Source organism: Synchiropus splendidus, chromosome 2, assembly GCF_027744825.2.
Source record: "Synchiropus splendidus isolate RoL2022-P1 chromosome 2, RoL_Sspl_1.0, whole genome shotgun sequence".
Lineage (NCBI taxonomy): Eukaryota > Metazoa > Chordata > Actinopteri > Syngnathiformes > Callionymidae > Synchiropus > Synchiropus splendidus.
The window spans coordinates 33552964-33580911 of NC_071335.1; the positions used below are offsets into that span (position 1 = coordinate 33552964).

At 43.0% G+C, this 27948-nt stretch overlaps 3 protein-coding genes across 4 annotated transcripts; 2 read left to right on the top strand and 1 right to left on the bottom strand.

Annotated features, from left to right (window-relative positions):
- Window positions 1-232: 232 nt before the first annotated feature.
- LOC128754956 (envoplakin-like) lies at window positions 233-12501 on the top strand. Its single transcript, XM_053857979.1, has 22 exons — window positions 233-441; window positions 2846-2945; window positions 3043-3197; window positions 3673-3796; window positions 3904-4035; window positions 4113-4154; window positions 4507-4668; window positions 4739-4846; window positions 4917-5012; window positions 5081-5191; window positions 5731-5877; window positions 5947-6101; window positions 6174-6271; window positions 6454-6626; window positions 6728-6891; window positions 7019-7157; window positions 7236-7429; window positions 7984-8134; window positions 8215-8298; window positions 8362-8469; window positions 8553-8645; window positions 8765-12501. The coding sequence occupies exons 1-22, from the start codon at window positions 383-385 to the stop codon at window positions 12161-12163; spliced, it is 5994 nt and encodes a 1997-aa protein (XP_053713954.1). The 5' UTR covers window positions 233-382; the 3' UTR covers window positions 12164-12501.
- Window positions 12502-13293: 792 nt separating this feature from the next.
- On the bottom strand, window positions 13294-14279 carry LOC128754259 (CST complex subunit TEN1-like). The gene is made up of 3 exons (XM_053856752.1): window positions 13997-14279; window positions 13630-13787; window positions 13294-13537 (listed from the first exon to the last, which is right to left on the bottom strand). Exons 1-3 carry the CDS (start codon window positions 14083-14085, stop codon window positions 13380-13382), a joined length of 405 nt encoding a protein of 134 aa, XP_053712727.1. The 5' UTR covers window positions 14086-14279; the 3' UTR covers window positions 13294-13379.
- Window positions 14033-27819, top strand: LOC128754257 (peroxisomal acyl-coenzyme A oxidase 1-like). Of its 2 annotated transcripts, none has more exons than XM_053856751.1 (14): window positions 14033-14423; window positions 15115-15274; window positions 16719-16879; window positions 19689-19796; window positions 19881-20000; window positions 20072-20187; window positions 20367-20536; window positions 20620-20782; window positions 21941-22131; window positions 22597-22770; window positions 24024-24129; window positions 24249-24392; window positions 24472-24678; window positions 26195-27819. In XM_053856751.1, exons 1-14 carry the CDS (start codon window positions 14315-14317, stop codon window positions 26243-26245), a joined length of 1980 nt encoding a protein of 659 aa, XP_053712726.1. In that variant the 5' UTR covers window positions 14033-14314; the 3' UTR covers window positions 26246-27819. The 2 variants fall into 2 exon arrangements, with proteins under 2 accessions (XP_053712726.1, XP_053712725.1); XM_053856750.1 differs by lacking the exon at window positions 16719-16879 and adding an exon at window positions 19032-19192 and having other exon boundaries at window positions 14044-14423.
- Window positions 27820-27948: the final 129 nt, after the last annotated feature.

Sequence of the window (27948 nt, forward strand, 5' to 3'; positions counted from 1 at the left end):
TCTCAATCACTGTCTTGTATTCATGACCAGGTCTATGAAAGAGTATCTGTATCTTGAGCCCCAAGTCACTGCGACCGCTCCAAGTGCCAGGGATGAAAGGAAGGGCAGGCCCGCGGGGGGAGGAAGGGAGAGTGTTGGAAACAGGTCAGTCCGGTCTGCCCCTCCAAGGTGGATGTCTACGCGGTGACACACCTGCCGACTGGTCTGGGAGGAGCTGTCGCTGAGTATGAGTGGCTTTTTGTGTCAGTAAACTTTGAGAAGGATCATTGGGAGGCGAGAGACAGAGAGGGCCACGGTAGACAACGAACAAGACACAGTGAGAGAGAGACACGCAAATCGACTTCGGTTTGGATCTGGGTTTGACCCCCACAAGACCTTCAGGATGTTTAGGAAAAAGGGAGCCAAGGACAGTACGCTCAAGTCGTCGGGCAAGGTCACAAAGTGAGTTTTAACCCCGCAGCCAGGTTTGAATGAGTGAACGTAAGCGAGGGGAGTGACACTCTATCTCTGTTCTGTCCTCCCATCCTCTCTTGTTCCCTCGGAGCCCAGATCTATGTCGCGTTCCCTCTGTTCTCCTTCGGTGTCTGCTGTGCTTTTCTCACTTGTTTGCTCTGTAAATTACAAGCCCCGATTTCATATGAAGATTTGGGAATGGTGACTGTTATGTAAGATGAAGTTTAACCTGCCGACAAGGACCTGAAGTTTGTGTTGTAAACATGGGCTTGAAGAAAGAGAGTGTGCTTTCAGGAAACAAGTGAAAGTCATGCTAATGTTGAATGGGTTTCAGCTGTTTGGTTGTAGCTTCTCAGGTGAACATGCGTGATGATTACGATTGCTGGAGGGTTTTCTCTTGCGGGAGAGGCATTTACCAGTCTTCATTTAGCCTATATATCTATCTAACATCTAAGTCTGTCCTTAGGAGGTACATATTTTAGATGACTAGACTGGTCTCCAATGAGCTGCCCAACCAAAAGACGATTTGAATCAGATGTTTCCCATCTTTGTGTGAGAAGCAGGTTCCGGGTATCTGTCTCCACATGGTGTGATAAGAGCGACTGGTCGGTTCAGCTGGGCTGGTCTGGTTTCTCTTGAGTGGGCGTTGGCCCCCAGCGGTGATGAACAAAACCATGAATCAAATGATTAAAAGCATCAGGCAACAGAGTTTAGAATAATGACTCTTTCACCAGGCACCAACTCTCCCGGAATATACTGTTTTTATGTACTCAATAAGTGGCATTGAATCTTAATGGTTAAGTTATGCAGCATTAAGGGTGTGTGTGAGGCAGCACGTGTATGAGAGCAGGTGCCACAACCCTTTTGACTGATGCGCAGGAGCCTCTTTATAGTTCTAATAATTATATAATGTTCCACATGACCACGGAAGCTATTGCTCCGCGTATCATTTGATGGTCTAAGAGTGGCATTGAAGGTTCACTGTATGAGATCTGGATTTGGTTTGTTATGACATAACATCTGAATCCACTTATTGAGCTCCAAAATTACAGATTAAAATTCACCAAGTGAAGACGAGCCAGTTCTCGACATAGATTCATGACTGGCGTTGTTTCCCTCTCTTGTCATATATTACCTGCATCACCTGTCATGAGACAGAAAAATGGGGTGTTTGCAGCTCATACCTGTCTCTCCTGCTGAGTGAGCAGTAACAGGGAAGCCATTGTCACAGAACCAGATCAGTGATGCTACATTCCTCAGCTAACCTGCCATTAGCCAGGACCCACTTCCCCATGGCAACGTGACATCAGCTGGTTTTCTGCTGTGGTGCTCACGGGTAGTTGTGGTGTGGTCAGAGAATTGTGTAGATTGTGTGTCACGCTTCTGGTTTATTTTTGCTGCTGCTGCTGTTCATATTTACCTATAAATGGATTAAAAATATAAATGTCATTATCTGTCAAATGGATTGAAGCGTTGCAAAGCAAAAAATCCACTGTCAAACCAAACAAATAATAATTACATTTGCTAGTTTCTCTTTTAGTTTCATTGTTGTTCACCGTCTGTACTTTTTTTTTCGTCTGAATGTCTTTGAAGAGATTCTTTTGTTTGTTTTTATTCGATTAATTAATGTGTATTTGGTAAAGAAGTTATTTCTGAAGAGGAAATATGGCACCCCAAATGCCTTGACACAAGTTGACCCCAAAATTTTTGTACTCATAATGTATGATTTTTCATGCATTGTTCATGCATCGGGGCTCGAGTTTGCATCCAAAATACATGAAGGGCTCCTCAACACATGGCTTGGCATATTTAAACTATATAGTTTACTCCTGTATCTTTGTGTATAAAAGATCATGGAGCTGGTTCACGATTCATGATGAGATGGTGTCAACCAACACAGTGTACTTTTTCAGTATGTGCAGAGCTGTATTAACACAAAATGAAAGGTTTGAATGCAGGAATAGTATATCATCAAAAGTCATGTGATTAAGGAAGATTTAAAGAATGGCAGAATATGACGGCGTCATTTGAGCCGCTGTCTGTATGAGGACCTGAAAAAATAAGAAAATAAAATTCAAAGTGAGTGATGGTGGTGTCACTTTGTTGAGAGAGGTGCAAGCAGACCTTGTGTTTGTGATGCTGCTGTCTGAGGCGTCAGCAGGTGTAGCTGAACGTGGCTTTACAGGTGGGAGTAACAGTCACTCTGGAATGGTGATAATTCAAAGAACGTGTCGGGTGTGGTGCGGTGATGAATGAATCCTTCCGAACACTGTCCCAACACCAACTGTGCAGTAGCGAGCCCTGATGTGGAGCAAGATAATCTTTGTGTTTGATTTAATTTAATTTAACTTTTCAAAACTCCTGAGCTGTCGACACTTTTTCTCCACTTTAGGGACCAGAACAGCCATCTGGTCACGCTGATCAGCAAGATGCAAAACGATGCCGACACCGTGGAGAAGCACATTTTGCGGTCCGAGGAGCTAATGGCTGTGGTGAGAGAATTAAAGCGCCTACAGTGGAACCCCACCTGAGATCCTCTCTTCACCTGAATCATCACTCTCTCTTTGCTTGTCCATTTCTCCCTCCCAGGATGCTGAGAATGAGAAGAATGAGAAACCTTTCCTGCATCAGACAGAGATCTCAGACAGGCTGGGCGAGGCTGAGGGCCTGCTGAAGGTGCTTTTCCTGGATGTTGACACCATCAGGAAACTTAAGCATCCTCAGGCCAAAGAGATAGAAAATGAGTGAGTCCAATTTATTTTTATTCTGCGTCCTAACATTTTTAAGAGATGAAACAAACATTCTGAAACAAGGCTAGCTGCAACATCTATACATGCAACAACTGTTGTCATTTTCATTTGATAGAGTTCTGCACAAGGCCCCAGAAATCCCAGCTTGCGCTTATGTTTCACTGAACTCAAGCAGCCACTTTTCTAGACAGGCCACGGTGCTTGCAGATCAGGTCCCAGGCAGTAGAAGATGTAGGTCCTTCACCAGAGATCCAGCTGAACATCATCTCCCAGTAACTGCTGTGGGTTTCAGTTTTTGGCATCCAAAAAAGAAATCACCCTAAGATATCAACTTCATTTCCCATTTGGACAAAGCATTGCATTTATTTATTTGTGCTGTTGTACACAGCCGGTGAGCTCCAATGGCTCTGTACTATAGGTAGAAGACATTAAGAAAAGATGTGTTTCATCATTGTTCCGTCCATTTCAGTGTCAGCCACCTCCACGAACGGTGGCTGAAGGACTGCGCCTTCTACAGAGACATCTATGAGCAGATCGATGACGTCTCTTTAATGCCCATCATCGACTGGGGGCCTGTATTCAACAAAAAGCAAGTATGTGTCTCATTCAGGTGCCAAGATTTCGGGACCTTGTTTCGTCATGAAATCACCAGTAAAATGTTAGTCAAAATGCATCTCATGCTCATGGTGTGTGTCAATAGCACCAGGTGGCTTCGGAGGAGTTCGGCCCGAGCATGGCTGACCTCGAGAAGCAAATCGCTGCTCATAACATTCTGCACAAAGAGGTGGAAGGTTATAAGTCTCAGCTGTGTTTGAGCTCAGCTGGCAGTAAGGTGAATACACAGACACACAAACACAAATATTTGGCCACATTCACGTGACTGACAACCTGATGTTCTTCACCCTCTAGGAAAAATATACTGAGCTTAAGAAACAGTACAACAAAATGCTGGTGAGTTGAAATGTATCAGATACATTGTAATATATTTCATAATCCCAGTTGTACATAGTTGTTTTTTCCTCTCAAATTAGTAATGCATTGTTTGACATTAGAGATGCTACATCAGTAATGATAACAAAAGGTAATAACTAGGTAATAATGTGGTCATTATGACTTAATCGATGTAACTGGGATGTTCTAAAACCTTTAACCATTTGCACTATTTATTGGCTGATAATACATCATTCATCCTGGATGGTTATTTATTTTAGAGGCATTATTTTTTATTTTTTATTTGCTTTTGTAATAAATATGTTGGACAGTTAAGACACAGTGTTTTGACATGGGTCTTCTATCTCTTCAGGACAACTCCAAGTGGCGACATCACTACCTGACCAGCCTGTACGAGTACATGCACGGCTGCAACAAGGAGCTGAACTTCTTGGGTGAAGAGCAGAATAAGATCAAAAAGCAGGATTGGAGTGACCGAATGGTCGACCCACCTGATGTCCGCAGGCAGTATGAGGTGTGTTAGTGTGTACCGTGCCACTTTGGTGAAGGTCGGAAATTAATCCATGGGATTTAATCAAAACTAGAACTTCAAGAACAACAGCCTCCTGTCCCACGAGAGTGAGGTGAACAAACTCCAGGATGAAGGAGACAGACTTATCGAGCTGAAGCATCCTGCCAGTGCAACAATCCAGGTGCGTCGCTACCTTCTGCGTGACGTGTCTTCAGCACAACTCACATTTACTGAGTGCATTGTATTTACAGGCTCAAAGAGATGCCGTGAGAGGCGAGTGGCAGAAGTTCCTCAACCTCTGCATTTGTCAAGAGACACATTTGGATAATGTGGAGGAGTACAAGAAGGTTATTCTCATGAACAATTCGCCACCTGTTTCCTGGATCCTGCATCCTGATTTTGTGTCTCGTTTCAGTACCAAATGGATGCAGAGCAACTGTCAGAGAACCTGACCAAACTCAACAACAGCCTGGATCCAAAGTCTCTGAGCAAGCAGAGCAATTCAGAGACACTTTTGCAGCTCAACGTAAGTTTAGAAATCTGTCTACAATTCAGCCTTTAGGTCATTTAAAGGTAAAGTATATTTTTCTAAACAGAACTGAATGATGGGATCAGAAACATTCTTATTTGCATGATAGTAGAGAGGTCTTCTATCAATGCCTTATATTGACTTTCAACAAGAATTAAAATGAGCTTGTAAAACATTAGCTCTGATTTATAGACTAGACACACAGTAACATGTCTTAGTTCACAGTTAATGTCAGCACGACCTGCACTTTGTTCCTCTCAGGCCCAGTATGGCCCCTGCCTCTCACCCTGTTTGGTTGATGTTGGTTTATCACCAGATGAGGTCACTCTAATGGAGGTTTTTAGCTAAGTCGGAGAAAGTTCAAGGTTGAAGAAACAAGCAGCTGTGATGGGTTCAACGTGGTGGGCAGATCAGTGATGGTGAAGAAGAGGTTTAGAAGGTTTAGACAAGCGGTTTACCATGCATTTTCCATTTGGATAAACTATATATAAAAATCAAATCTGGATCAGGTTTGTGATTTTACATTCTTCCCCCAGCTGGAGGAGAAATCTGTGCAGGACGCGGAGAAGCAGCTGGCCGACCTTAGAAAGCGCAGCACCAGCATTGTGCCACTGAAGCTTCGCCGTAACGCCTCCAACCGACCAATCACGGTGGAGTCTCTGTGTGACTGGGAGACCAGCAGGGTAGGAAACGCCACCCCATACTGGAATAAGACCATTTGGCTATCATTCTAATCTATTTGTTGAATTAAGGACTCCCTGTCCAGAGGCGAGAAGCTCACCTTAAAATCCAACTCTGACACTGAGAAGTGGAACGTCGTCGCTGCTGATGGAGCTACAAAAACCTTCCCTGGGGTTTGCTTCCAGATCCCCGCGCCTGATCCTGACTCTATTGACCAGGTGGACCTGTAAGTCAAACTCAGCCCTTAAAGCCATTTTTGGTTTGCTTGGTTCAGTGACCGCATCTTTAACTTGTCCAGTTTGGGGAAAGAACTGGCTGACATCAAGAAGAGAAGAGCAACTCTGGAGGCCTCACTGAAAAATCACAAATCAGAAGCATCCCAAGCCCTTCAGTCAGGTGAGTCGCAGAGTCGGTCCAGATTAGCCTTTTAATTCAACCATTGCTTGTGGTGACACAAGACCCTCACATATGTCATTGACTGACATATAATCGGCATCAGGAATGCTGCTCCTATTATGACTGACTAATTGTAAATATACTGTATATTCTTTTCAATGATCTGTACTTTGCTGTTTTAGCGCCTGCGTCCTCTGCTCCAATGGATCCGAAAGCAACAGCTCTTGCTCAAGAGCTAAATAATGTGGACAAGGGTCTGACCAATGCAGAAGATGACTTGCTGAGCCTCCTCAGAGCTCCTCTCAGCCGCTCCGACCCCTCAGGAGATCTTGCCAAAAGGCTGCAGGACCAAGAGGTGACAAGTCCAGGCTCACAACTTACACAAATACTAAACGCTATCTGTAGTTCCCGGATAGAAGATTGTAATGAAAAATGCCCTCATTTGGTTTATTCCAGAAAGCAGCCAAGGCACTGCAAGACCTCGAGCGACAGAGGCTTGGAACTCAGGCCGGTCTGAAGTCACTGCCCAGCGGTGCCTCGTCCTCACTGCCCCTGCAGCTGAACAGTGCCAACAATAAAGCTGACAAGCTTGCCGCCCTCTCTGATCTCTACAAAAAGAAGTAAGCAGGTTGAGGAGCACAAAGCTGGGGAGATTTTCAATCAGGAAAGCTGTGGATTGACTGTCTTCCAAACTGATCCTCAACTGGTTTTTCTCTAAAATATTTTTCCCTTGTCATCGACTTCTAGAGCTAATGCTTCCCTCAACCTGGAGAGTCAGATTAACAAGGTGGACGGTATCGTCTCTGGGTTTGAGAAGAAGCTCAGTGAAGATGGCCCGATTCTGGATGGACCGAACACACTTCAAGCCGCCACAGACGACATACGAGTAATAATATTGATTCAAAATTCCGTTTTACCCTCAAAGTGCTTTGAATAATATCTAACTATTGTTGTCCGTATTCAGAATCAGAGTCGGTCTGTGGCCGCTGCGCAAGGAGACATGAAGAAACTGAGCCAGGACTTGGAGACCACAGAGCAGCTGTGCAGCTCCCTGCAGCAGGGATATCAAGAGTACTGTCCCGACATCCAGCGCCAGAGAACTGATGTGAAGACGCTGCAGAACCGATATGAGAATGTGTCCAATCAGCTAAAAGAGAGGTGAGAACAACGGCTGCTGTTAAAACACAAAATATTTAGCCTCAACACATGTATAATCATAGAATTATATTTGTAAATCTCTTGCTAAATGTGTGTGAACAGAATCTGATTTTTTTAAATGGATATTCTGTAGTATCGAAGCACATGTAATTAATGTAAACATTTCTCTAGAGAAAATTGCAAGTTCATTATCATAGTGCCAAGTTGTCTTTTCATTGCTCCTGTGATGTCAACTTTCAATCATTTACAAACATTATAATGTAAGTATAGTAAGTAATCATTGTTTTTTTCTTTCTAAGAAGTATAGTATTCCAGCTGCCTCCATCTATTATGCAGTTGTATTATTTTCACTTCATTTCATAGTTTTATTTACAGCGTTACTTTCGTGTTTTATTCTTTCTATTCCACCATAATTTTATTTCTTTTTAATCATTTGATTGTTTCATATATTCGCAGTAGGTCCACCGTCACTAATTTTAAATCTAACTTGAACTGAAGACATGGAATAAGGAGAAACACTTGCACAGTTCTCAACTCTCCGTTGATTCTTCCAGAGAACTCATCCTGCAAGAGGCCGCAGCTAAAAATCAGGATTTCCAAAGTACATCCAGATCCCTCAACAACTTCCTGGACAACATGCCGAAAAGTCAGATCAATCCGAGCGACGGCCCGTCTCAAATCGCAGCTAAACAAAGCGCTCAAGAGGTGTGAATTACTCGGAACTATGAAGATGTTTGCCCCTAAAATAAAGAGTCCAATAATAATCTCTGTATATTCACATGCAGAGGGCGATGGAGGAGCTGAAGCGGAAGGGAGATGACATGGACAGAGTGGCTGACCTCTCTCAAGACCTGCAGGGTCTACTTAACGTATGACTTGAATTTATCTGTTTTCTTAACACGTGAACGTCATTGTTTCTTCCATGGTTGCAGCAATATGATTCCAACATTGAAAAATTCAACTGTACCATTGAGGACAATGGGGTGACTGCTCCCAAAAGGGCTTACACACCCACACTTGCAGAGGCTGTTCAGAAGCAGGTATTTTTTTCAATCCTTTTGTTAAGAAAAATGCCAATCAGTTCCATCCAGTGCTGTTCATGGGTTACCCATTTGTATTAAAGGAAAAGGACTTGGTCAACCATTATGCCGAGACAACTGCTGAGAGTGCACAACGCCAGAAGCAGATGTCCCTGGCCAAGAATCTGATTGACCAAGTAGGTAGCGGTGATGAGGAATAAAGCACTTTATTGTATATTACACTTACATGATATGCAGCAACGGAATGTTTTTTTTAGATAAATCAGCTATTTTGTTTGTTGTTTTTCTGTGGTAGAATGAAGAGAAGGTTCACATGGTGGAGCAGCAGCAAGTGCAGCAGCATCAAAATGCACAGAGGAGTTCCTTAGAGCTCAACAGCCTGCTGAAAGAGCTGGATGAAGAGAAGGAAAGGATGTCTCACACAGAGAACGACTTGAGAACCTTCAGAGAGCGGATGATGTCGCTGAAGAACCGCAGAGGGGTGGAGCGCATTGAGGAAAAAGAAGTGCTGCAGTACTATCGGGACCCAAAACTGGAGAGCGATCTAAGCGAGTTCCAGAGTAAACTGCATGAAGAGTCTCTGAAGCGTAGCACCATTCAGAGTGAGGTCGAGGTCTATAAGAACAAAATCATATCCCTAGAAGATACCATCAAAAACGCCCCCCCGAAACTGGCGACTAGGGAGGTCACAGAGTTCGAGAAAGATCCACAGCTGGACATCGAGGCGGCCAAGCTGAAGGATGAAATCGCTCGAGTGAGGGATGAAATTCGGGTGAGAGATTCCGAGCATATTCAAATGAAGACAGAGGTGTCCATTCTGCAGCAGAAGAGGCCGACGATCAAAGAGAGGATTGTGAAGAAAGAAGTGGTGAAAGTGGAGCAGGACCCAGAGATGCTGAAAGCGGTCCGATCTTTTGAGCTGGAAATATCGGATGAAGGCAACAAGAGCAAGCTGATCAACGACCAAATCTTCCAGACACGGAGTGAAATTAATGCCCTTGAAAGGTTGATTCCCTACATCCAGCCAAAGGTCATCACTAAGGAAGTCAAGAGTGTCGAGCAAGATCCCGAGCTCATCAATGAATCCAAGTCCCTGAAAACAAACCTGGAGACTGAGAAGGTTGAAAATGACTCCCTGTCTCGGGAAGTCATTGAGCTCCAAAGCCGCTACAGACAGGTTCAAGACATTAGACCGAAAGTTGAGGTGAAGGAAATCGTGAATGAGATTTACAGGATAGATCCAAACACGGAGATGGAAATCGTGCGTCTGCGGAAAGACATACAGGAGTCCAACAGCCAGCGCTTGAATTTGGACAGGGACTTGACAACCATCACGTCTGATCTGAATGTCATTCGTGCTCAGAAGCCAAAAGTCGAGGTCAAAGAAGTTCTCCAGGAGGTGGTTAAAGAGGAGCGAAGCCCTGAGAATGAGAGAGAGATCCAGAGGCTCAATGATCAGTTGTACCGCCTTAACAGTTCGTACAACTCCCTCAATGAGCAGGTGAGGGTTCTCAGAAATGACAGGGATCAGTGGAAAGCAGAGAAGTCCAAGATCGAAACCAAAGTCATTACAAAAGAGGTCGTCAAGTACGAGCCGGATCCTCTTTTGGAGAAAGAAGCAGAGCGTTTGAGAAGAAATGTGCGGGAGGAGGCCCAGTTGAGGCGCAGCCACGAAGAGATGTTGTTTGACCTGAAAAATAAGTACATTCTTTTGGAGCGACAGAAACCAGAGGAGAAGGTGGTGGTGCAGGAGGTGGTGCGGCTCCAGAAAGACCCGCGGCAGATTGCCGATCACGAGCGGCTCAGTAGAAGTCTCGATGAAGAAGTCAAGACCCGACGTCAGTTTGAGCTGGAGTTGCAGCAGCTCAGAACAAAAGTGGAAGACAAGCAGAGGGTTATTAAGGAGAATGAGGAGCACCAGAGGCTGATTCAAGCACAGTCTGAACTCCGAGAGATCAGGATGCGCATCACTCAGCTGGAAAACGCTCCACCTCCAGTGGAGGAGAGCATCGTTGTGGAGGAGGTGTTGAAGGTCGAGAGGGATCCAAAGCTGGAGAGAAAGACCATCGGCCTTCGATCGGAAATGGACAAGGAAACCAATGATATCCTGCGTATCCAGAGAGAAATACGTAACATCACTGCCAAGCTTGAAATACTGCAGAGAGAGAAGTCAAATGAACGGACAGTGTATAAGGAGATCGTCCGTGTAGAGAAGGACCAGGCTGTGGAGTCAGCGAGGGATCGTCTGAGAGAAGAGGTGTCTCAACAGAGATTCTCCCGACAGGATGTGGAGGATGAAATAAGACGCATCAAAGACCGAACAAATCAACTTGTCAACTCCAAGTCCAGCACTTCAAGGGAAGAGACGTCTCTCGTCTCCAACAGAGATGCTTTGCTGAGAGAAAAGGACAACCTGACTCGAGAGCTCAGGACCCTGGAGACCAAGAGGCAAGACATCAATATATCCTTCCAACAGCAGAGTCGGCTGATCAGCGAGAGATCTCAAATGAGCAGGCAGAGAAGCATGAAGATGGAGTCTGATGTGCAGCGCCTGGAGAGAGAGATCCTGGAGGAGAAAGACAGGATTCACCAGAGAGACAGCACTATTCGAGACCTCATTTTGAACTTGCAGAAGGAGGAGCAGGCGGAGACAAGAACCAAGGAGACCAACGTCTCCACCAAAATCACCATCCTGGATCCAGAAACTGGAAGAGACATGTCTCCGTATGACGCCTACCTGCAGGGTCTGATTGACCGCCAGCAGTACATTCATCTCCAGGAGCTTGAATGTGACTGGGAGGAGATCACTACCATGGGGCCTGATGGTGAGACCTCTGTCTTGCAGGATCGCAAGAGTGGCAAACAGTACTCCATCAAGGACGCGTTGAAGACAGGCAGAGTCAAAGAAAGCGATTATCAGACTTACAAATCTGGCAAAATGCCCATTTCCGAGTTTGCTCTGTTGGTAGCGGGTGAGAAGAATAAGGCGCCTGAATTCAACTCCATCAAACCAAAGACCTCATCAACAGTTAAATCCGCCCCCTCTGTGAATTCCACAGGGTCACAAATCCAGCCAGTCGCCGGGGTCATTGATACAAACACTGACACGTGTTACCCAATTCGCAGCGCCACCATGCGTAAACTGATCGATCCCACCACTGCCCAGAGGCTTTTGGAGGCCCAGGCTGCCACTGGGGGCATCATTGACATCAGCACGAGGGAAAGATACCCTGTGAACAAGGCCGCAACCAGAGGTCTCATTGAAGATAGTCAGCTCCAACGTCTACACAACGCTCAGAAGGCCTTCTCCGGAGTTGAAGACCCCGTGACCAGAGAGTGTTTGTCCGTGGGTGAAGCTGTTCAGAAAGGCTGGATGCCAAAGGAAACTGGCACTCGCTACATGGAAGCTCAGCACCTGACAGGGGGGCTGGTCAATCCGAAAACCGGTGCCAGAGTAGGCATTATGGATGCCCTTGCCTCAAAGATGATTGACAGCACGATGGTTAGAGAGCTGCAGTCTGAAAGATCCTACACCAAAGATATAGTGGATCCACTCACCAAAGAGAAGATCAACTACAAGCAAGCTCTTGATCGCTGTAAGAGAGACCCCATGTCAGGCCTGCCCATGCTGCCAGCTTCCTCTAAAGATTCAGGCTACAACTCAACCTACACCAGCAGATATGCAAGATTCTAAACACATTCACAGCAAAGTTTTGAGCTTCAACGATCAATGGAATGATGGATCATCTTAAAACCCCAAAAGAAGCAAACATTCTGACTCAGAAAATCTGTCCGACCGACGCAACAGCGGCTCTGTTATCTTTGTTTACCAAAATCTATATTATGTGGGGTTTTGTTTTATTTAAAGAACAACTTTATCATGAATATTATCGTGTTACTTGGAATAAAGGGACATGGTGCAATGCTGTTAACCAAGATTGATTTGATTCTGTATTACTTTTGGGTGATCATTGATGCTTTAAATTCAATCTTGTTTGATACTTTATGAAGAAGAAATATCAATAAACTTAAATTATAATTGATCACTGCCTCCGTGAGTTTTATTGTCCGTCGCACTTCAACGTCAGATGTGAAGAAAACAGCCAAAGATGATCGGTGAAGGTGGGATGTGTTCCCTCCATGTTCTCCATATTCACAAGCCCGTGAGTAACAGACATGTTAATTTCATGTTAACTCATAGACGGAAGTTTCCCGATTGCTTGTAAATGGGCTTTGTAAATGTGTAAGGTTCATTAGATTGACGAAAGCTTCATCGTTCAGTAAGAGTTCGATGCTGGAAACCCACTGCTCATACTGTGAAGGAACTTCTTTACAGTACTGCCACCTGCTGTCCGATTGAGCTCATTGCGTTCAATGAGGATGCTGACTTAGATTGGCTTTAGTGCGACATGGATGTGAATATGATGATAAATAAAAGCAGTGTAAATCTCAAAGCAAAAATATTGGACTGTTTAAACCTCAAATTGAGACGTACAGAGCTTTTTCCACACACACATGAACATGAAACTAACCTGCTTACCCTTCCTGTTAGCAGCTGGAAACGTAAACTTCCAGACACTCCAACTGAACAGCATCGTATTTTCTCTGTCTAGATGTCGACATTCATAACTGCCTCATATTAGCAGACTCCATCTGGATCCTGAGGGTGAGAGATGATGGAGTACTTGAACCAAACCCGGTTCTGATAAACTTGGCTTTACAAGATGACGAAGTTGAAGGCACACATTTAACAGATACCATCAATTGTTAGAGACCGTGTCAACCATTTCTTCATAAAATACAGGGGAAAAAGTAACACTTTATAATCTTTATTGAAGGTACTCTCAGAATGCCGCAGTCACTCATTGATCATTGATCGCTTCGGTATCAAAAGTCACTGAAATATCTGTTTAACCATCATCAAGTTTGCATTTCTTAACAGATTTTTCTTTTCTTTCTTCCCTCTCCTCAAAGAAAGCTCTCTGTTCAGTGATGGCTTTTTGAAGAAGAGCGACGTTTACACCATCAACACAGTTGAGCACGCGGGCTTGGACCACAACTCCAACTCCTGTGAGAGAAAGACCAGGGTTTTAAAAGTCAGGTAGTTGGTCTGAGAACGGTGGACTCTCAGATTTAAAATCCCTCAGAATGACCTCTCACCCTCAACTTCTTCCACCTCACCCAGCACCAGGTAGTGCGCGCCCATAATGGGATTGAAAGGCTCCACAAACTGAGTTTGGACGGTGACCGTGTGCTCCTCCGAAGCGTTGTGAGACGACAGCGTCGCCCTGGATTCCCCTGACTCATAGCTGGTTAACCTGCAGAGATGAGACAGTCAGCAGCAGCATCACAGTCCTCACAGCAACTAGGAGATGGATGTGTCTGACGTTTGGAATCACACCACCACAAACTGCTAAAACAACACAACGATCAGTTCAAGACAAAGTATCAAAGGAATCATTTTCATTCCTCGTGTTCATTGGTTGACATTTGTGGTGACAGGAAGTAGAAGATGGACAACCCTCACCTGCCAAAAGTTCGCAAAGATGTTCCTTCGGCCACTCTCCCCGACTTCACCTCCCATGGAAAGTGAAATACCGCAGCTGCTGGAAGCATTAGGACCAACGCTTTTCAATAGCTGACTTGGTTAATATAATATCAGATAACCGAAGGAACGTCGCTACCGGTTTGTGTCACGTGACGCGATGCCGTCTTCCGCGTCGCCTCCGCTACGTCACGGGGAGGCCGTGTTTGTGGTAGCGGCTGAGCTGAGGTGGAAATACATCTCCTAAGGACACCATCGCCGTCTTTCTACGTGCATGCATTGTTGAACTCCCCTGAAAAAATGAATCCCGACATCGTGAAAGAGCGCAAAGCCGCCACCTTTGATGTGGAGAAACTTACCCACATACTGGACGGCGGCCCGGAGAAGACCAAGAGAAGACGGGAAATAGGTGAGTTATACCAGCCTGAATTGTGACACACATGTCGAGCCTGTCATGCTGCTGATCTCTTTGATAAGAATTACCACATTTAGTCGCAGTATGGTTCGAAAAATACGAACGTAGTTGCTGTAAACGAAGCTAACCTTAAAGCGTCCGCCGTCGCAAGTAGTCCCACCAACCATCGTAACCACATGCACTTGTTTGCTCTGTTAATACCTTCATTATTATTTTTAATACCACCAAAGATATCTGTCAATGTTCACTTCAATGCAAACAGCAAAAACATTTGCCATTTCTTTCGGAGCCACAGATGCAAAGACCTTTAACATGAATATCTTAATGTGACAAGACTAGACTTTGACCTGTAATAACCGTAAACAGCGCAGCGCATGTTATTCTGTTGTTTATTTCATTGCAGTTAAGAATTATAATTTATGTCTACGTATATAGTTATGTGTGTCATTTTTAAATATCCGAAATATCTTCATGGATCGATTTAAAATAGAGTGTCCGTTTCAGTTCTCAGCTAAAGTGATATAGAACAACACACAATAAAAGGTATGAAAATAGAGAGAATTTACACTTATAAATCTAAATTCAGCCGTTCAACAATCCTTTTCTGAGCCACGAAGAGCTGCATTATTTAGTCTAGTCTTTTTTGCTGACAATATTTCTAACTGAAATCCATATTCCAATCCAGAATCCTTAGTACTCAGTGATCCAGACTTCAAAGGAGAAGATCCAAACTTCCTCTCCCGCAGTGAACGCTATGACCAGGCTGTTCGGAGGAGCGCTCAGATGATCCTGAAGATGAGAGAGTATGGCATAGCTGATCCTGATGAGATCTACTACTATAAGAGGTACGGTAAATGTTCCAGGCGGAAAAATCTGTAGATGAGGTCAACCTGTTGTTAGGTGGCTACCTACATATTTTTCTCAGACTTTTTAGAGGTCTTTTAAGATGACTTTTGCTGGGGACAGTCTTTAAAATCTTTGCTCTGAGCAACTTGATTTAGTGCTGCAGTCGACACTGTTTTTCAATGGGCCTGCAGCTTTTGTCCACATACCATGCCAGTAAGTGGACATTTCCCTTTTTTGCTGCATTTGCAGTCTTTCTTTTGAGCTATAACTAACCACTTTTTTGATGGGACAAAGCTGGCATGGACCTTTTTGGCACAGTGATTTTGGAGTTTCTTAATGCAGTCGTGCGAATCCTGTGATGCTCATGGCTATTTTCCTGTGGCAAACTGCACCAGCATAACTTTATTTGACAACATTAAAAGTCTGTTTTCTTTGCTAAAGCTGCGTCCAACTGTCATTTTCTTTGGACTACAGAATTGTCAGTCATCCCATTTAGATTCACCTGTTGTCATTCATGGCAGTGACTCCGCACCTGTCTGTGCCTCTTCAGTAGTGACACAAATACATTCAAGACATCAGTCAGATACACGATCTAATCAAATAAAAGTTTGAGCTTTTCTAGGACAAACACTTGTAGAAATACATGCCTCAATATGAGTGTGTGTAACAAACAAAGTTGCTGTGATTTAGATGATGAACAACATCAAACAAATGGATTTAGATGATGATACATGTGTATAGATGTGTGTCCTCAGTGAAATAACCTTATAATCCAAGCTTGAATTTGGAGAGTAAAGGGGAATCTTTCCAGTCCAGCAGCTTCAGTCGGAGCAAAGTTCAAGTCAAGATTAAACTGTGCAACAGGCTATGCAATGTGATGTAATATGTGATCTATTCAAATATTAACCTTTCAAGCTACTTTGTAAACTTTGGGCTTGATTTTAACTTCAGGACCAGTGATTACAACAGCTAACTGTCCCTTCATCTGTGGGGCTGTTGATAAATAGAATAATGACAAATTTTGAGTGGACTTTGAGGCAAACAGTAGATTACACAGCTTTGTCCTGACTTGTCAAAGTTAACAGTCGACCATTTAGATTCTCACAGTAGGTAGTGGTGATCTGCAACCATTTTATGTCCGTTGACGTAACATCCAAAGTTGATAAGAGGAGTTTATTATCAAGTATCATCTCTTAACTTGACCCTACAAAGAAACATCATGGCCTTCATATTATCTGTTTTTAATGTTTCTCTAATTTTACTTTTCTTTATTGCATTTTATATCACCCCTTCGATAATCAGTGTATGAGATATTAACCATGGTAACCAGCTGTAAAGATGTAGAGCGACGCATAGAAGCTTGCAGTGCCTCTTTGGCAACATACTAACATCAGTCGCTGAACTTGTTGTCGCTTGTTGATCATCTCTCCTTCTCCCAACCAGCCTGGTTCAAAGCCACCATGTGGAGCCTGTGGGTCTCCACTTTGTTATGTTCATCCCGACCCTGCTGCATCTGTGTGACTCTGAGCAGGCCGAGAGATGGATTCCCATGGCTCAGTCCCTCCAGATTTGGGGCACCTACGCCCAAACTGAAATGGGTCACGGTCAGTTCTGGTCTCAGCCCTTGACAGACTTCCATCTGATACTGGAGGCCTGTAAAGTGGAAAGAATAGTCTTCTGAAGAGCTCTGTTCAAATGTGGTCAGAGTGGCTTTTCTAAATATAATGTGTTTGACAGTGTATTAACATCATATCATACTGGGGTGAAAGTTTGCAACAAAGTGCAACCCAGATGACACACAAAATTAGCAAATGCCCAAGTCTTTGCTGGGAATCCTTCGTAAAACAACTCTGGGTTTGGTGCGAACCAGGGTCTCTCTGTGCTGATGATTCATATAATATCCATGTTGATGATTTAAGGCACTTACAAAGCTACAGTTGTTTGTCTTCACAACATACTAATATCAGCAGTTTAACACCGTCATCCTTCCCTCTTTCAACCAGAAGGGTTCTAGGCAACAATCCGGAGCCTGCAGGTCTCCACTACTCAATGTTCCTCCCCACCCTCTACCGTCAATGTGCCCCTGAGCAGGCCAAGAAATGGATTCCATTGGCCGAGTCTGTCCAGATTTTGGGCACCTATGCCCAAACTGAACTGGGTCACGGTCAGTTCTGATCTCAGCTCTCTATGTGGAGGCTTGTAATGAAGGCTTGAGGGATATGACTTATTGACTCTCAGGCTCTTCCAAAGTGAGCAAATAAAGGTTTAAGACAGAATCGGCTTCTACATGTGTTTGACAGATTATATCCTCGGCGGCTTGATATCCCATAATAGGAAGCTTGAATCAATGCTTCTTTGATTACCTCTTTCTGTCTCAATAATAACTTGCTCACATATTAAGATTATTTTTTGATCAACTCTTGGCAAAATATGAATTAGAAATAATTAGTACTACAATCGACACGTCCGTCACAGTAGCTCAGTCTCTAGGTCTCTGTGTCTCAGTATAAAAGTAGCTTGAGGAGTTTCTGTCTGTCATGCACCAGAAGGTGCTTGTGCAGAGAATGTTGTCGGTCAGCTCTCCATGAGGCTGCATTCTTGGTGCGAACTGAATGCCCCTGTATAAACTGAGCTGCTCAGAAAGTGGGCCAAGCATCTATTGTGAGAGACTTCACTGGGACACGTGATCCAACCTTTATTCATGCTTTAACCTGACTTTTTATGACACGTGAGTGAGGTTCTAACGTGGTGAACCTGATATGGTGATGAGACGTGTTGAGAATCTCTGCATAAATGGGTCATGTGTTGTGTCACGACAACAGACAGCCGCAGCCTGCTTGACCTCCCAAACAACTGTGCGTTCTCATGTTTGTATTCACAACATTCATGCTTCTCCATGTGTTAGCAAGATGATGTGTCATCTACTGAACGATATACTGAAGTGTTAAAGAACAATGTTCATCAACTTCAGATGACTTCAGTTTAAAAAAAGACAAAATGTGGCATCTACACAAACTCACTTTCATTGACTCAGTTTTGGCTACTCATTACGTAATTGAAACTGATGCCAAAAAATGTGGTTCATGTAACCCTCACAGTATCATCATTTTTGTTGTTCTTGTCGCCCTTTCAACGGAAATATTTGGAAGGAGTGAGGTGGCCATTTTGCCTCTGCCTTTATTAAACTCAAAATCAATCTTTATTGAGGAGACAGATTCCTGTGATGAGGAGAACTTTTACACTGCTGCTGACTCTCTACACATTGGTTGTGTGTCTCAGCAATACTGTAGCCCTGCAGTGACATCACCCGCTGCCCTCCTATGTTCGCTATTGTCTTTACAATATTGGCGCTCCAAAGGAATACAGTTGTTTTGAGAACCAGTCTGGACATAAGCCTCACAACAAAACGTGTACTGACAAAACATTCAGGCTTGTCATTAAGCGAGTTATATCGAGGCAGATTTTTGAACTTTGGTTTTTGCTGCTCAGTCCTTCAAAGGGAATCTCCTGACTGATGACTATTCTAATGTCAAAGTGATTCATTGCATATTTCTGGTTGCTTGAAATGCTCACAAGCTATTTCGATTTCTCTTTTGTCACCTCTGGCTTCCCATGATTTGTTTTCTGTCCTACCAACATTGTTGTCATTCCCATACTGGTTTTGCTTTGAATCAATTTTCTGTCCAAATTTTTTTCCTCGTTTTGGCATCACCACATGGTTTCCCTTCCCATTTGCCCCTCTCTTGCGTGGCCTAGCTGTGTGCAGACAGACAGGCCAGAGGCGCTGGACCTCCATCTGGGGATGTTCCTGCCCACTCTGCTCAACCAGGCCACACCAGAGCAAATGGACCATTTCTTCATGCCAGCCTGGAACTTAAAGATCATCGGAACCTATGCTCAGACTGAGATGGGCCACGGTAAAGCACCGTAGCGAGGAAGTTTAGGTCTTCATTTCAGTGCTTCACGTAAGAGTTTGGGTCTAGCGAAAGACTTAACCCTCACCTTTTTAGTCATTGAAATTTAGAGTGAAATACAACTATAAGTATGAAGTTGACAAGTTCTCCAACATCTGCATGTATTTTCATATTTCATGTATAATGTTTGCTGTTTCATGTGTTTATTCTTTTGAAGGACATTAATTCTTCAGTCAGCAGGACCTGGTTTCCTTTGGGACCCAGCTTATGGCTTGTGGCAGGCAAACTCGCTTTATATGCTAAATTCTGATACTTCTGCTGAAAAATCACTGGCACATGTTATACATCTGTCAAACACATACAAAAAATCGAATTGGTTTTGGCATTTATGCGGATGGCCTCTTGTTTGATCACATGGAATGTCAATTTTTGTCATGCTAATTCAGTTCAACCCAAAGTTCATCTCCTGCTGGTGTGATTTGTTGCTGTCGTCGTATAGGTACTCACCTCCGGGGGCTAGAGACGACTGCCACTTACGATCCATCCACACAGCAGTTTGTCCTCAACAGTCCCACTGTCAGCTCCATCAAGTGGTGGCCCGGAGGACGTGAGTGTCTCAGTGTTATGAAGAACAGAAAGTTTTATTTTTGATAGTGAAGGAGTGTCTCGTACCACTTTCTCTCATTATTAGTTGGTAAAACATCCAACCACGCCATTGTCCTTGCTCAGCTATACACTTTGGGCAACTGCCATGGCCTCCACGCTTTCATTGTCCCCCTCCGTGACCTGGACACACACCAACCTCTCCCAGGTGACCACATGCGCATCTGTTTAAGAGCTTGTTTATCATTTCCCAAAGATTTTATTTATTCTGTTTTGCAGGTGTTGTTATTGGAGATATTGGACCAAAGTTTGGTTTCAGCGAAGTCGACAACGGTTATTTAAAACTGGATAACGTGCGGATTCCAAGGGAGAATATGCTGATGAAGTATTCCAAGGTGACATGTCCTTAATGCTTTGTTTAAATATGTATCAATACTCACGTAGTGCCTCTTTAAACAAACCCTTAAGGAAACTAATATTTAAGTAGCTTTGCGGTTTGTTTATTAAAATGAACATTGTGCAGTTATGTTCTGGATTCGACTTTAATCTTATCACGTGTTTTTATGTCCACAAGGTGGAGCCTGACGGCAGCTATGTGAAACCGCCCAGTGACAAACTCACCTACGGAACCATGGTTTTTATCCGCTCCATGATCGTTGGCGAGTCAGCCCGGGCCCTCTCTAAGGCCTGCACCATAGCCATCCGCTACAGTACTGTTCGGCATCAGTCAGAGATCCGCCCTGGGTCCGTCATCACACACACCTTCTGTTGCACGAAGGGACAATGTTTTGTGAGATTTTAAATATGTGCTTGTGCCTCATCTACAGTGAACCAGAGCCCCAGATCCTGGACTATCAGACGCAACAGCACAAGCTCTTCCCGCTGCTGGCTACAGCTTATGCCTTCACCTTTGTGGGCCAGTACATGAGGCAGATGTACAACCGCATCATTGGAGACATCCAGCAGGGTGACTTCAGTGAGATGCCCGAGGTAATGATTCCAGATTCAGACTCACTGATTTTAGCTCTGACTTTGTACCAAATGTGAGATTACACAAGTATATAGGTGAAAAAAAATGGGTAGAAATCAAAATATGTTCAGAATCAGAATAATGTATCTCATAATTTGAGCAAATTTCTATAACTATATTTTTGTTTTGAAATCTACCCATGTATTTTATTTTAATTAAAAAATACACATTCATATGTTTCCCAAAATTTAGATGTAAAATGAAGTTACTGAACTCTTGCAAAACGCACCCACTTCCCATAATGCTCTACAACAGTTAACAATGTAAATTACAGTTAAAGTAGATACAGGATTGAAACAAATTAATGCCGCCGTGAGGGGCGGCAAGACAGTTGTGTCAGGAAGGGCATCTGACATAAAAACTTGCATGATGCAGACTGCAAGGTAACACATGTCACATCATCCACATTTGTCCACCAGCGTAGATCAGGACGTGGCAAAGATTTGTAAGGCTGAAGTGAGAATGGAATCGAAGAGGAGGAAGAATGAGTTGTGGGAAAGAGTAGTGGAATGTAGACTAAGGGCAGAGTTTAGAAAAAAGGAGCACCACAGATGCAGTGTTTGCTTTGAGGATCTTTAGGGAGAAGTCAGAAGGAGCTGCATTGTGTCTTTGTGGACCTGGAGAAAGCATACGACCAGTGCCAAGAGAAGACTGAGATGTGCTGCAGGTATAACAGAGGAGTTCAAGGTGGAGGTGGGACTGCACCAAGGCTCGGCTCTGAGCCCCTTCTTGTTTGCCATGGTGATGGACAGGTTGACAGATGAGGTTAGACAAGAAGCCCCTTGGACAATGATGTTTGCAGATGACATTGTGATCTGTGGTGAGAGCAGGGAGCGAGTTGAAGAATGAGAGGGAGTGGACAGGTGAAGTTACAGGATGTTGAGATAAAAAGGTAGAGGATTTTAAGTACTTAGGCCCAACTGTTTGAGAGAAGAGGAAGCAGAGGACTGGACTCAAACAAATTGGTTCTGCTGCTTAAATCTACTCAGTTAAAAGGTGGTATTTTCTGAGAGCAAGTTTGACGCCTTCTGATGCAGTCCATACTTCCACATTGATGAAAACTATTTTGCTATGTTTTGAAGACCTCTTTCCAATGATGACTTGTACTCATCTTCCAGCTGCACGCTCTGTCAGCGGGCCTGAAGGCCTTCACCACTTGGACGTCCAACTCCGGGATCGAGGTCTGTCGGATGTCCTGCGGTGGTCACGGATATTCTCAAAGCAGTGGTTTCCCCGACATCTATGTCAATTTCACTCCAACTTGCACTTACGAGGGAGAAAACACAGTCATGATGCTGCAGACTGCAAGGTACCACACATCACATCATCCACATTTGTCCACGAGCTTTAGATGAATTTACTGACTGAAGTTGAGGTCGGTGTCAACAAATGACTTGTGGGGCCTTTGATAATCTAAGAGGTGCAGGAGGGATGAAGATATGAGTTCAGATAAAGCGCTATTGAATGTTCAGATTGTAGTTTCTACCTGTGTATTATAATTAAACTGAGACTCAAGTTTGTTGGTCTTGTTGCTGGTCGAAATATTTTTCCCTTGGCAGGTCTGTGACAAGTCCCAGGAACAAGATCATTTTTTAAAGATGTTTTTTATGTTTTGTTGGCTACATTGTCACAGTTAGCTTTTCTCAACATGCTGGAGTATTGTTTGACGGCATTCCCTAAAAAATAATTCATATATGTTGTGATCACAGACCTGTGTTATTCCTGGGACTGTTCTACCTTAGGCGTAATAATCCTTCTGCCTTCTACCACTCAGGTACCTGGTGAAGAGCTACCGTCAGGTCAAAGCGGGTCAGCAGCTCAGAGGAATCGTGTCCTACCTGAATGAAGACCGGAGAGTCCAGCCGCAGTCTGTCGCTGCCCGACCCACCGTGGTGGACATCAACGACCTGTCCAGTCTGGTAGAGGTGTACAAGCTGCGAGCCGCCATGTAAGAGACAGCACTTGTTTCTAATTTCAAGTATGGACTCAACAAATACAATGGATTAAAAGTCATTTAGATGACTCACCATAGCTAGACAACTATCCACCCAGGAGTCCACTATTCAAAAAATATTAAATATCATTGCTGCAACAATACGCTGGTTATGTAGATATGTTTTGATTTCATAGATGTAGAATTGACAAAGAAAATGTTTAGTAGTTTAGTTTAGTAGTTACACAATATGACTGTTAATATTAAAAACTGTTAAAATTGTTAAGACAAAAACATGACTGGATATTTCAACTTTATAACATGGTAAGATAACATGGTACTAAAATGACAATAATTGAAGTGAGCTGATGAATTTAAACTTGAAACTAGTCTACTTGGTTTTATGGCAGTTATTAAGTTGAGGCGTTTTTCACTAGTGTGATTAGGATTATGCAGCCTGATGGTCTTTCTCTTTACGACTTAGTGCCTCCCAAACTAGCTGTCTAACTAAAGTTAAATAAAGAAATTATTCATTTTCAAACAAAGCACAGTATGCCTTTTTTTGCTTGAATCGTTGGATAGCTTCCATTTTCTTCTTTCAGGAAGCATTTAATTTTTTAAATTGCAAGTTAAAGTGTGAATACAAAAAAATAATCTTGCCACAAAAACTTGACTCCATTCATTCAGTTACATCATGGTCCTAAATTTGAAAGCTAGGAGTCTTGCTGCTACTTAAACAGGATTGAGTTACAGTTTTCTAAACCATTACTTTGGAAAATTCAGGTTAAGTTGAAGCATTTCCTACCCAGTTGTATCTTAACCAGTCGAGACAAAACTCCTTTCTCTGTCTTCTGTGAATATAATTCAACATTTCCACCCATTAAAGTTTGGACCAAATGCTGATGCTAATGTGATGCACAGATCCTTCTAGGTGTTTTTTTTTAGTTCAATGCCCTTCAGGTTCTAATCTAATCTAATCTAATTTAGATTCATTTGTTTTGGTCTTGTTATTGTTGCTCATAATAGTCGCCTCAGACTGCTAAGTGTCCTCTCAGAGCCATTAACGTTAAAATCAGTCTTTTCTGCAGAGCACTTCAGAGACAACCTAGATTGTTACTGCGGTTTGAAGCTCATTCATGTTTCATTTTTAAAAATGGGGGACATTAAACCATTACTGTTCAGTGGTTTTACTTTGAGAGAGACCTTATATTCTGTTCTGGTGTGTCGGTGTTGATTGTTTCTCCCTTTCATGTGTTCTGTTATTTCAGTTTAGTAGAAATGGCAGCAAAGAGCATTCAACAAGAACTGCAGCGCAGGAAGAGTCAAGAAGATGCCTGGAACAACAGCTCCATCGACCTGGTCAGAGCTTCAGATGTAAGTGGTCAACCACCAAAATACATGTGTGCTCCTGCTGGGGTTGGTCACCAGTAGAATAGTGTTGCTCAGGGCTCTGAAATCCTTTATTTAAAGGTTCACATGGAACTTGTTTGCAGGCTCATTGCCACTATGTTGTGGTGAAGCTCTTCGCAGAGAAGCTGGCTGAAGTTGGAGTGACAGCCATACACTCAGTGCTGTCCACCTTGGCTCTGCTCTATGCTCTGCACGGCATCTCCAACAACTCTGGTGACTTCCTGCAGGTGAGAAGTCATGTTCCTTTATCATACTCAAAAGAGCGCTCTTCACCAACACCCCCTCTGATTCTCTTCTGAATTCTAGGCAGGCCTCCTCACTGTTCCACAACTGCACCTGATTTCGGTTCGCATAAAGGAGCTGCTGTCTCAGCTGAGACCTAACGCTGTCGCTCTGACCGACGCCTTCGACTACCATGATCGGAAACTCAACTCAGTCCTTGGAAGATATGATGGGAATGTCTACGAGAACATGTTCGAATGGGCTCGCAAGTCTCCCCTCAACGCCACAGAGGTCAGTAGAGACAGGGTCTCTAAGTCCTAGCTTGTTTGGAAGATACCGCTTAACCAGACTGTTTTTTTGGCTCAGACTTTTCCAGTTGCCTCTGACATGATCTAACATTTAAGTTAACATATCCCCTCAAGGTTTTTGACGTCTACGAGACTTACGTCTGACTTTTTCACTCGGGCTGCTCAAAACGATTGATTCGCCAGAGTTAGCTTCTCAGTGGTTAAGCTCCTGTTTGTTAAAAAGAACTAAAATAATAATATATTTATTATGTTTTTGTCTGTTATTTAATGAAAAAAAATCCAAAAATCTGTGTTTCATTTTATTATTACTATATTACTATAACAACCAATAGAGGTCCCAGGTGGAAATCTCTTAGTGATTTAGTGGCTCAGTCAAAAGAAGATTAATATTGAAAACAGAAACAATTGTGCTTCTCAGAATTCTCTTACTTTTGTGCTTTTAAAGACTGTTTCTGTAAATAAAATGATCTCTTTTAACCTTTTATTATCTATTAAACTGCATTTTACTTGAACTATATACCTTTTAAGAGTAAGAATTCCACTTTTAATTGACATTGAAAAACCTTTGTATTAGGCCTTTTTTTCTCTAACTTTGACCTCGAACGACCTCAAATTTACGTAACCTTTTTCAGTATGGGCCCTTCAATCCAGTACAGGCAGAGTGCCATCATAAGTGTGGTCATAGTGCCTGCAAAGCGGATGCAGACAACAGACGGCGGCGTTGCAGCCGCAGCAAATTCACAACTGGCGCTGGAAGATCTCTAATGATGTGTCCTCTGAGTCATGACTTTAATGCTTGTAGCGAGCAATCTGGCGTGTGCACCAAAGCTTGCTCTGAAGAGGTTGCAGTTGACATTTGAAGCCACGCAACCGGTTATATATGAACTGTGCTGAACAGTTCATTTCCAAAAGTGGCAACGTAACACAACAGTGGTCCCCATGTTACATACTCTTGCACTGTAGGAATCTTTCTAGTTGGTTTAGACCAGAGGTGCAACACACACAGTGTACCAGCTGACACAAACAACGCCAGACTGACTACAACTGATTACAATGTTCAGAGACCTGATTCACAAGTCTGTTTGTGATAGTTGGGTTGGAACAAAAGCCTGCACCACCCTGGCCCTTTGAGGACCGGTTTGCCCACCTCTGATTTAAATCCATCCTCCCCACAGAGTTGGCATTCACTCAGACAGAAGAGTGGCGTCACCGGTGAAAAACACATGATAAGGGATTATCTTCTCTGCACTACCGGAGTCTGTCGCTGAAATCAATTTTTGGTTGAAGCTTGCCTTGTTCTTATTTATTTGTTTTACCTCTTATTTGGAAGGTTAAATTCTAAATTTCCATGAAGAAAAAATGTTCCATGTGTGTCCCTTGCTGTACTGAAAATGTACTGAACCAAAGTATTTACCGTTACACCCTTATTATTATTATTATTATTATTATTATTATTATTGGTGAAGAAATTAACTCTGAATGTCTCTGAATTCTCTCAGGTCCACGAGTCTTTCCACAAGTATCTGAAGCCACTGAGGTCCAAACTGTGAGCTGATCCACCGCCGTTCCTAAATCCCTGCCCACGACAGAACTGGACTTCTTATTACTGACACTACTTTAGGACCAGAGAGAACTAGTTTGTCAAATGTATTACTGAGGTCACTGTTTTTGGAATCAAGACTATTGAGCAAAGTAAAAAGTCGCCTCCGAGGGCTTGACAAGATAACATTAACACTCATTTTGTGCGATTTAAAAAGGTAAAATAACAGTTTGTAAACACATTGGCCGTGTTAGTTTTGAAATGCAACAGCAGCCCAGTAGCTGGTGTGACGTCTCCACAGAAATACTTCAATCGTCTAATGGAACTTAGCCCATCAAAACATTTTTTGTTCATCTGCAGTTGTACGAAAAGTTGTCTGACACTCGAGCTGACAGTTGCGCAAGTGGCTCAGACATGGGGGTGGAGGGTTGTGAAAGTGCAGTTGTAATTGTGGTAGACATGTTTGAAGGTCATAAATGAATTTGTCAGTCTCCACACACTGCACTCACCCTGGGCTGTTTGCTCCTTTCTGACTTCTCATTTTACTTTTAAAAAAAAACAGAATTGCCTTTCAAGTTTGTGAATGCTGTTGAAAAGCCTCTCTGCCTATATATATGTTAGGTTGGACTGAAATTTGCCACAGGTTAGCAAAACCAAATTTGTTATTAATCCTTATGTTGTTTTTTTTTGCTTTATCATTTTTTCTACTAGTACAAATGTTTTTGTACTAGTAAGAAGTTGGAAGTGAGGAGTGGTTTTACCCAACAGAAACAGAAACTCTGTTCCGTTTGAGCTGGGAGTTTTGTGATTGCAAGTGACAAGAACAACTCCACTTCGCCTTTTTTGTATATAACAACACAACAACACAAAACCACCGACTTGCTTTTACTTGGTGTGTTTTCATAATTTTTTTGGTGTCGACAGGTTGTCAGTGATGGTGCCATCATGCTGCAAGTGGGTGATGCATTTGTCCTCCATACACTCACTGAAGATGTTTTTAGCTTAGCAGCAGAAACGCTTGCAACTGTTGCTCCTTTATCAGCAGCCCACACTGCATTATCTTCGGTCGACAAGTCAGAATCACATGTGCTACTTTAATTCACAGTGGCCTCTAAATTTCTCCTGCTTTACTGTCATGAGTTTTGCTCTTTTTCTCTGCTCGGTATGACTGAAAACCCTCAAATCTCTTGTTAAAATAAATTCTTTTTACTAGACGGGACAACTTATCGATCATTTTTGACATGCTGATCTCCTTTTGCACTTAAACCATGACAATATTTGTGATAAATAAAAACATATTTTAGCTACAACTGACGAGAATGTAATCTATATTTCTAAAGTCCTAATAAGGGTGGGATGTGTGTCTGTAGTTGAATGTGCGCCTGAGGAAGAAGATGTCCTTCGGTTTGTCCACGCATTTTGATAATTCCGTCTTCAATGGTCAGTACTTTGTAATAACACGCTCTTAACTGTTCAGTGACCTAATTTGTATGACTGTTGATTTGTTGTTATTCTGTATGTAAAGTGAGATGAAAATGTTTTTTTTTTTCATTATCTAACCTTTAATTAAATATCTAAGCATTATGTCAAGTGTGATTCCTCAAGTGATGTCATGAATCAGTGTCATGTTATAGGCAAAAACCCTGACTTTGCTTCTCTTCACTTGTTACATGCATTGTTTCTCCAGAGCAAAGGTGGGCACTTTAGTTTCCT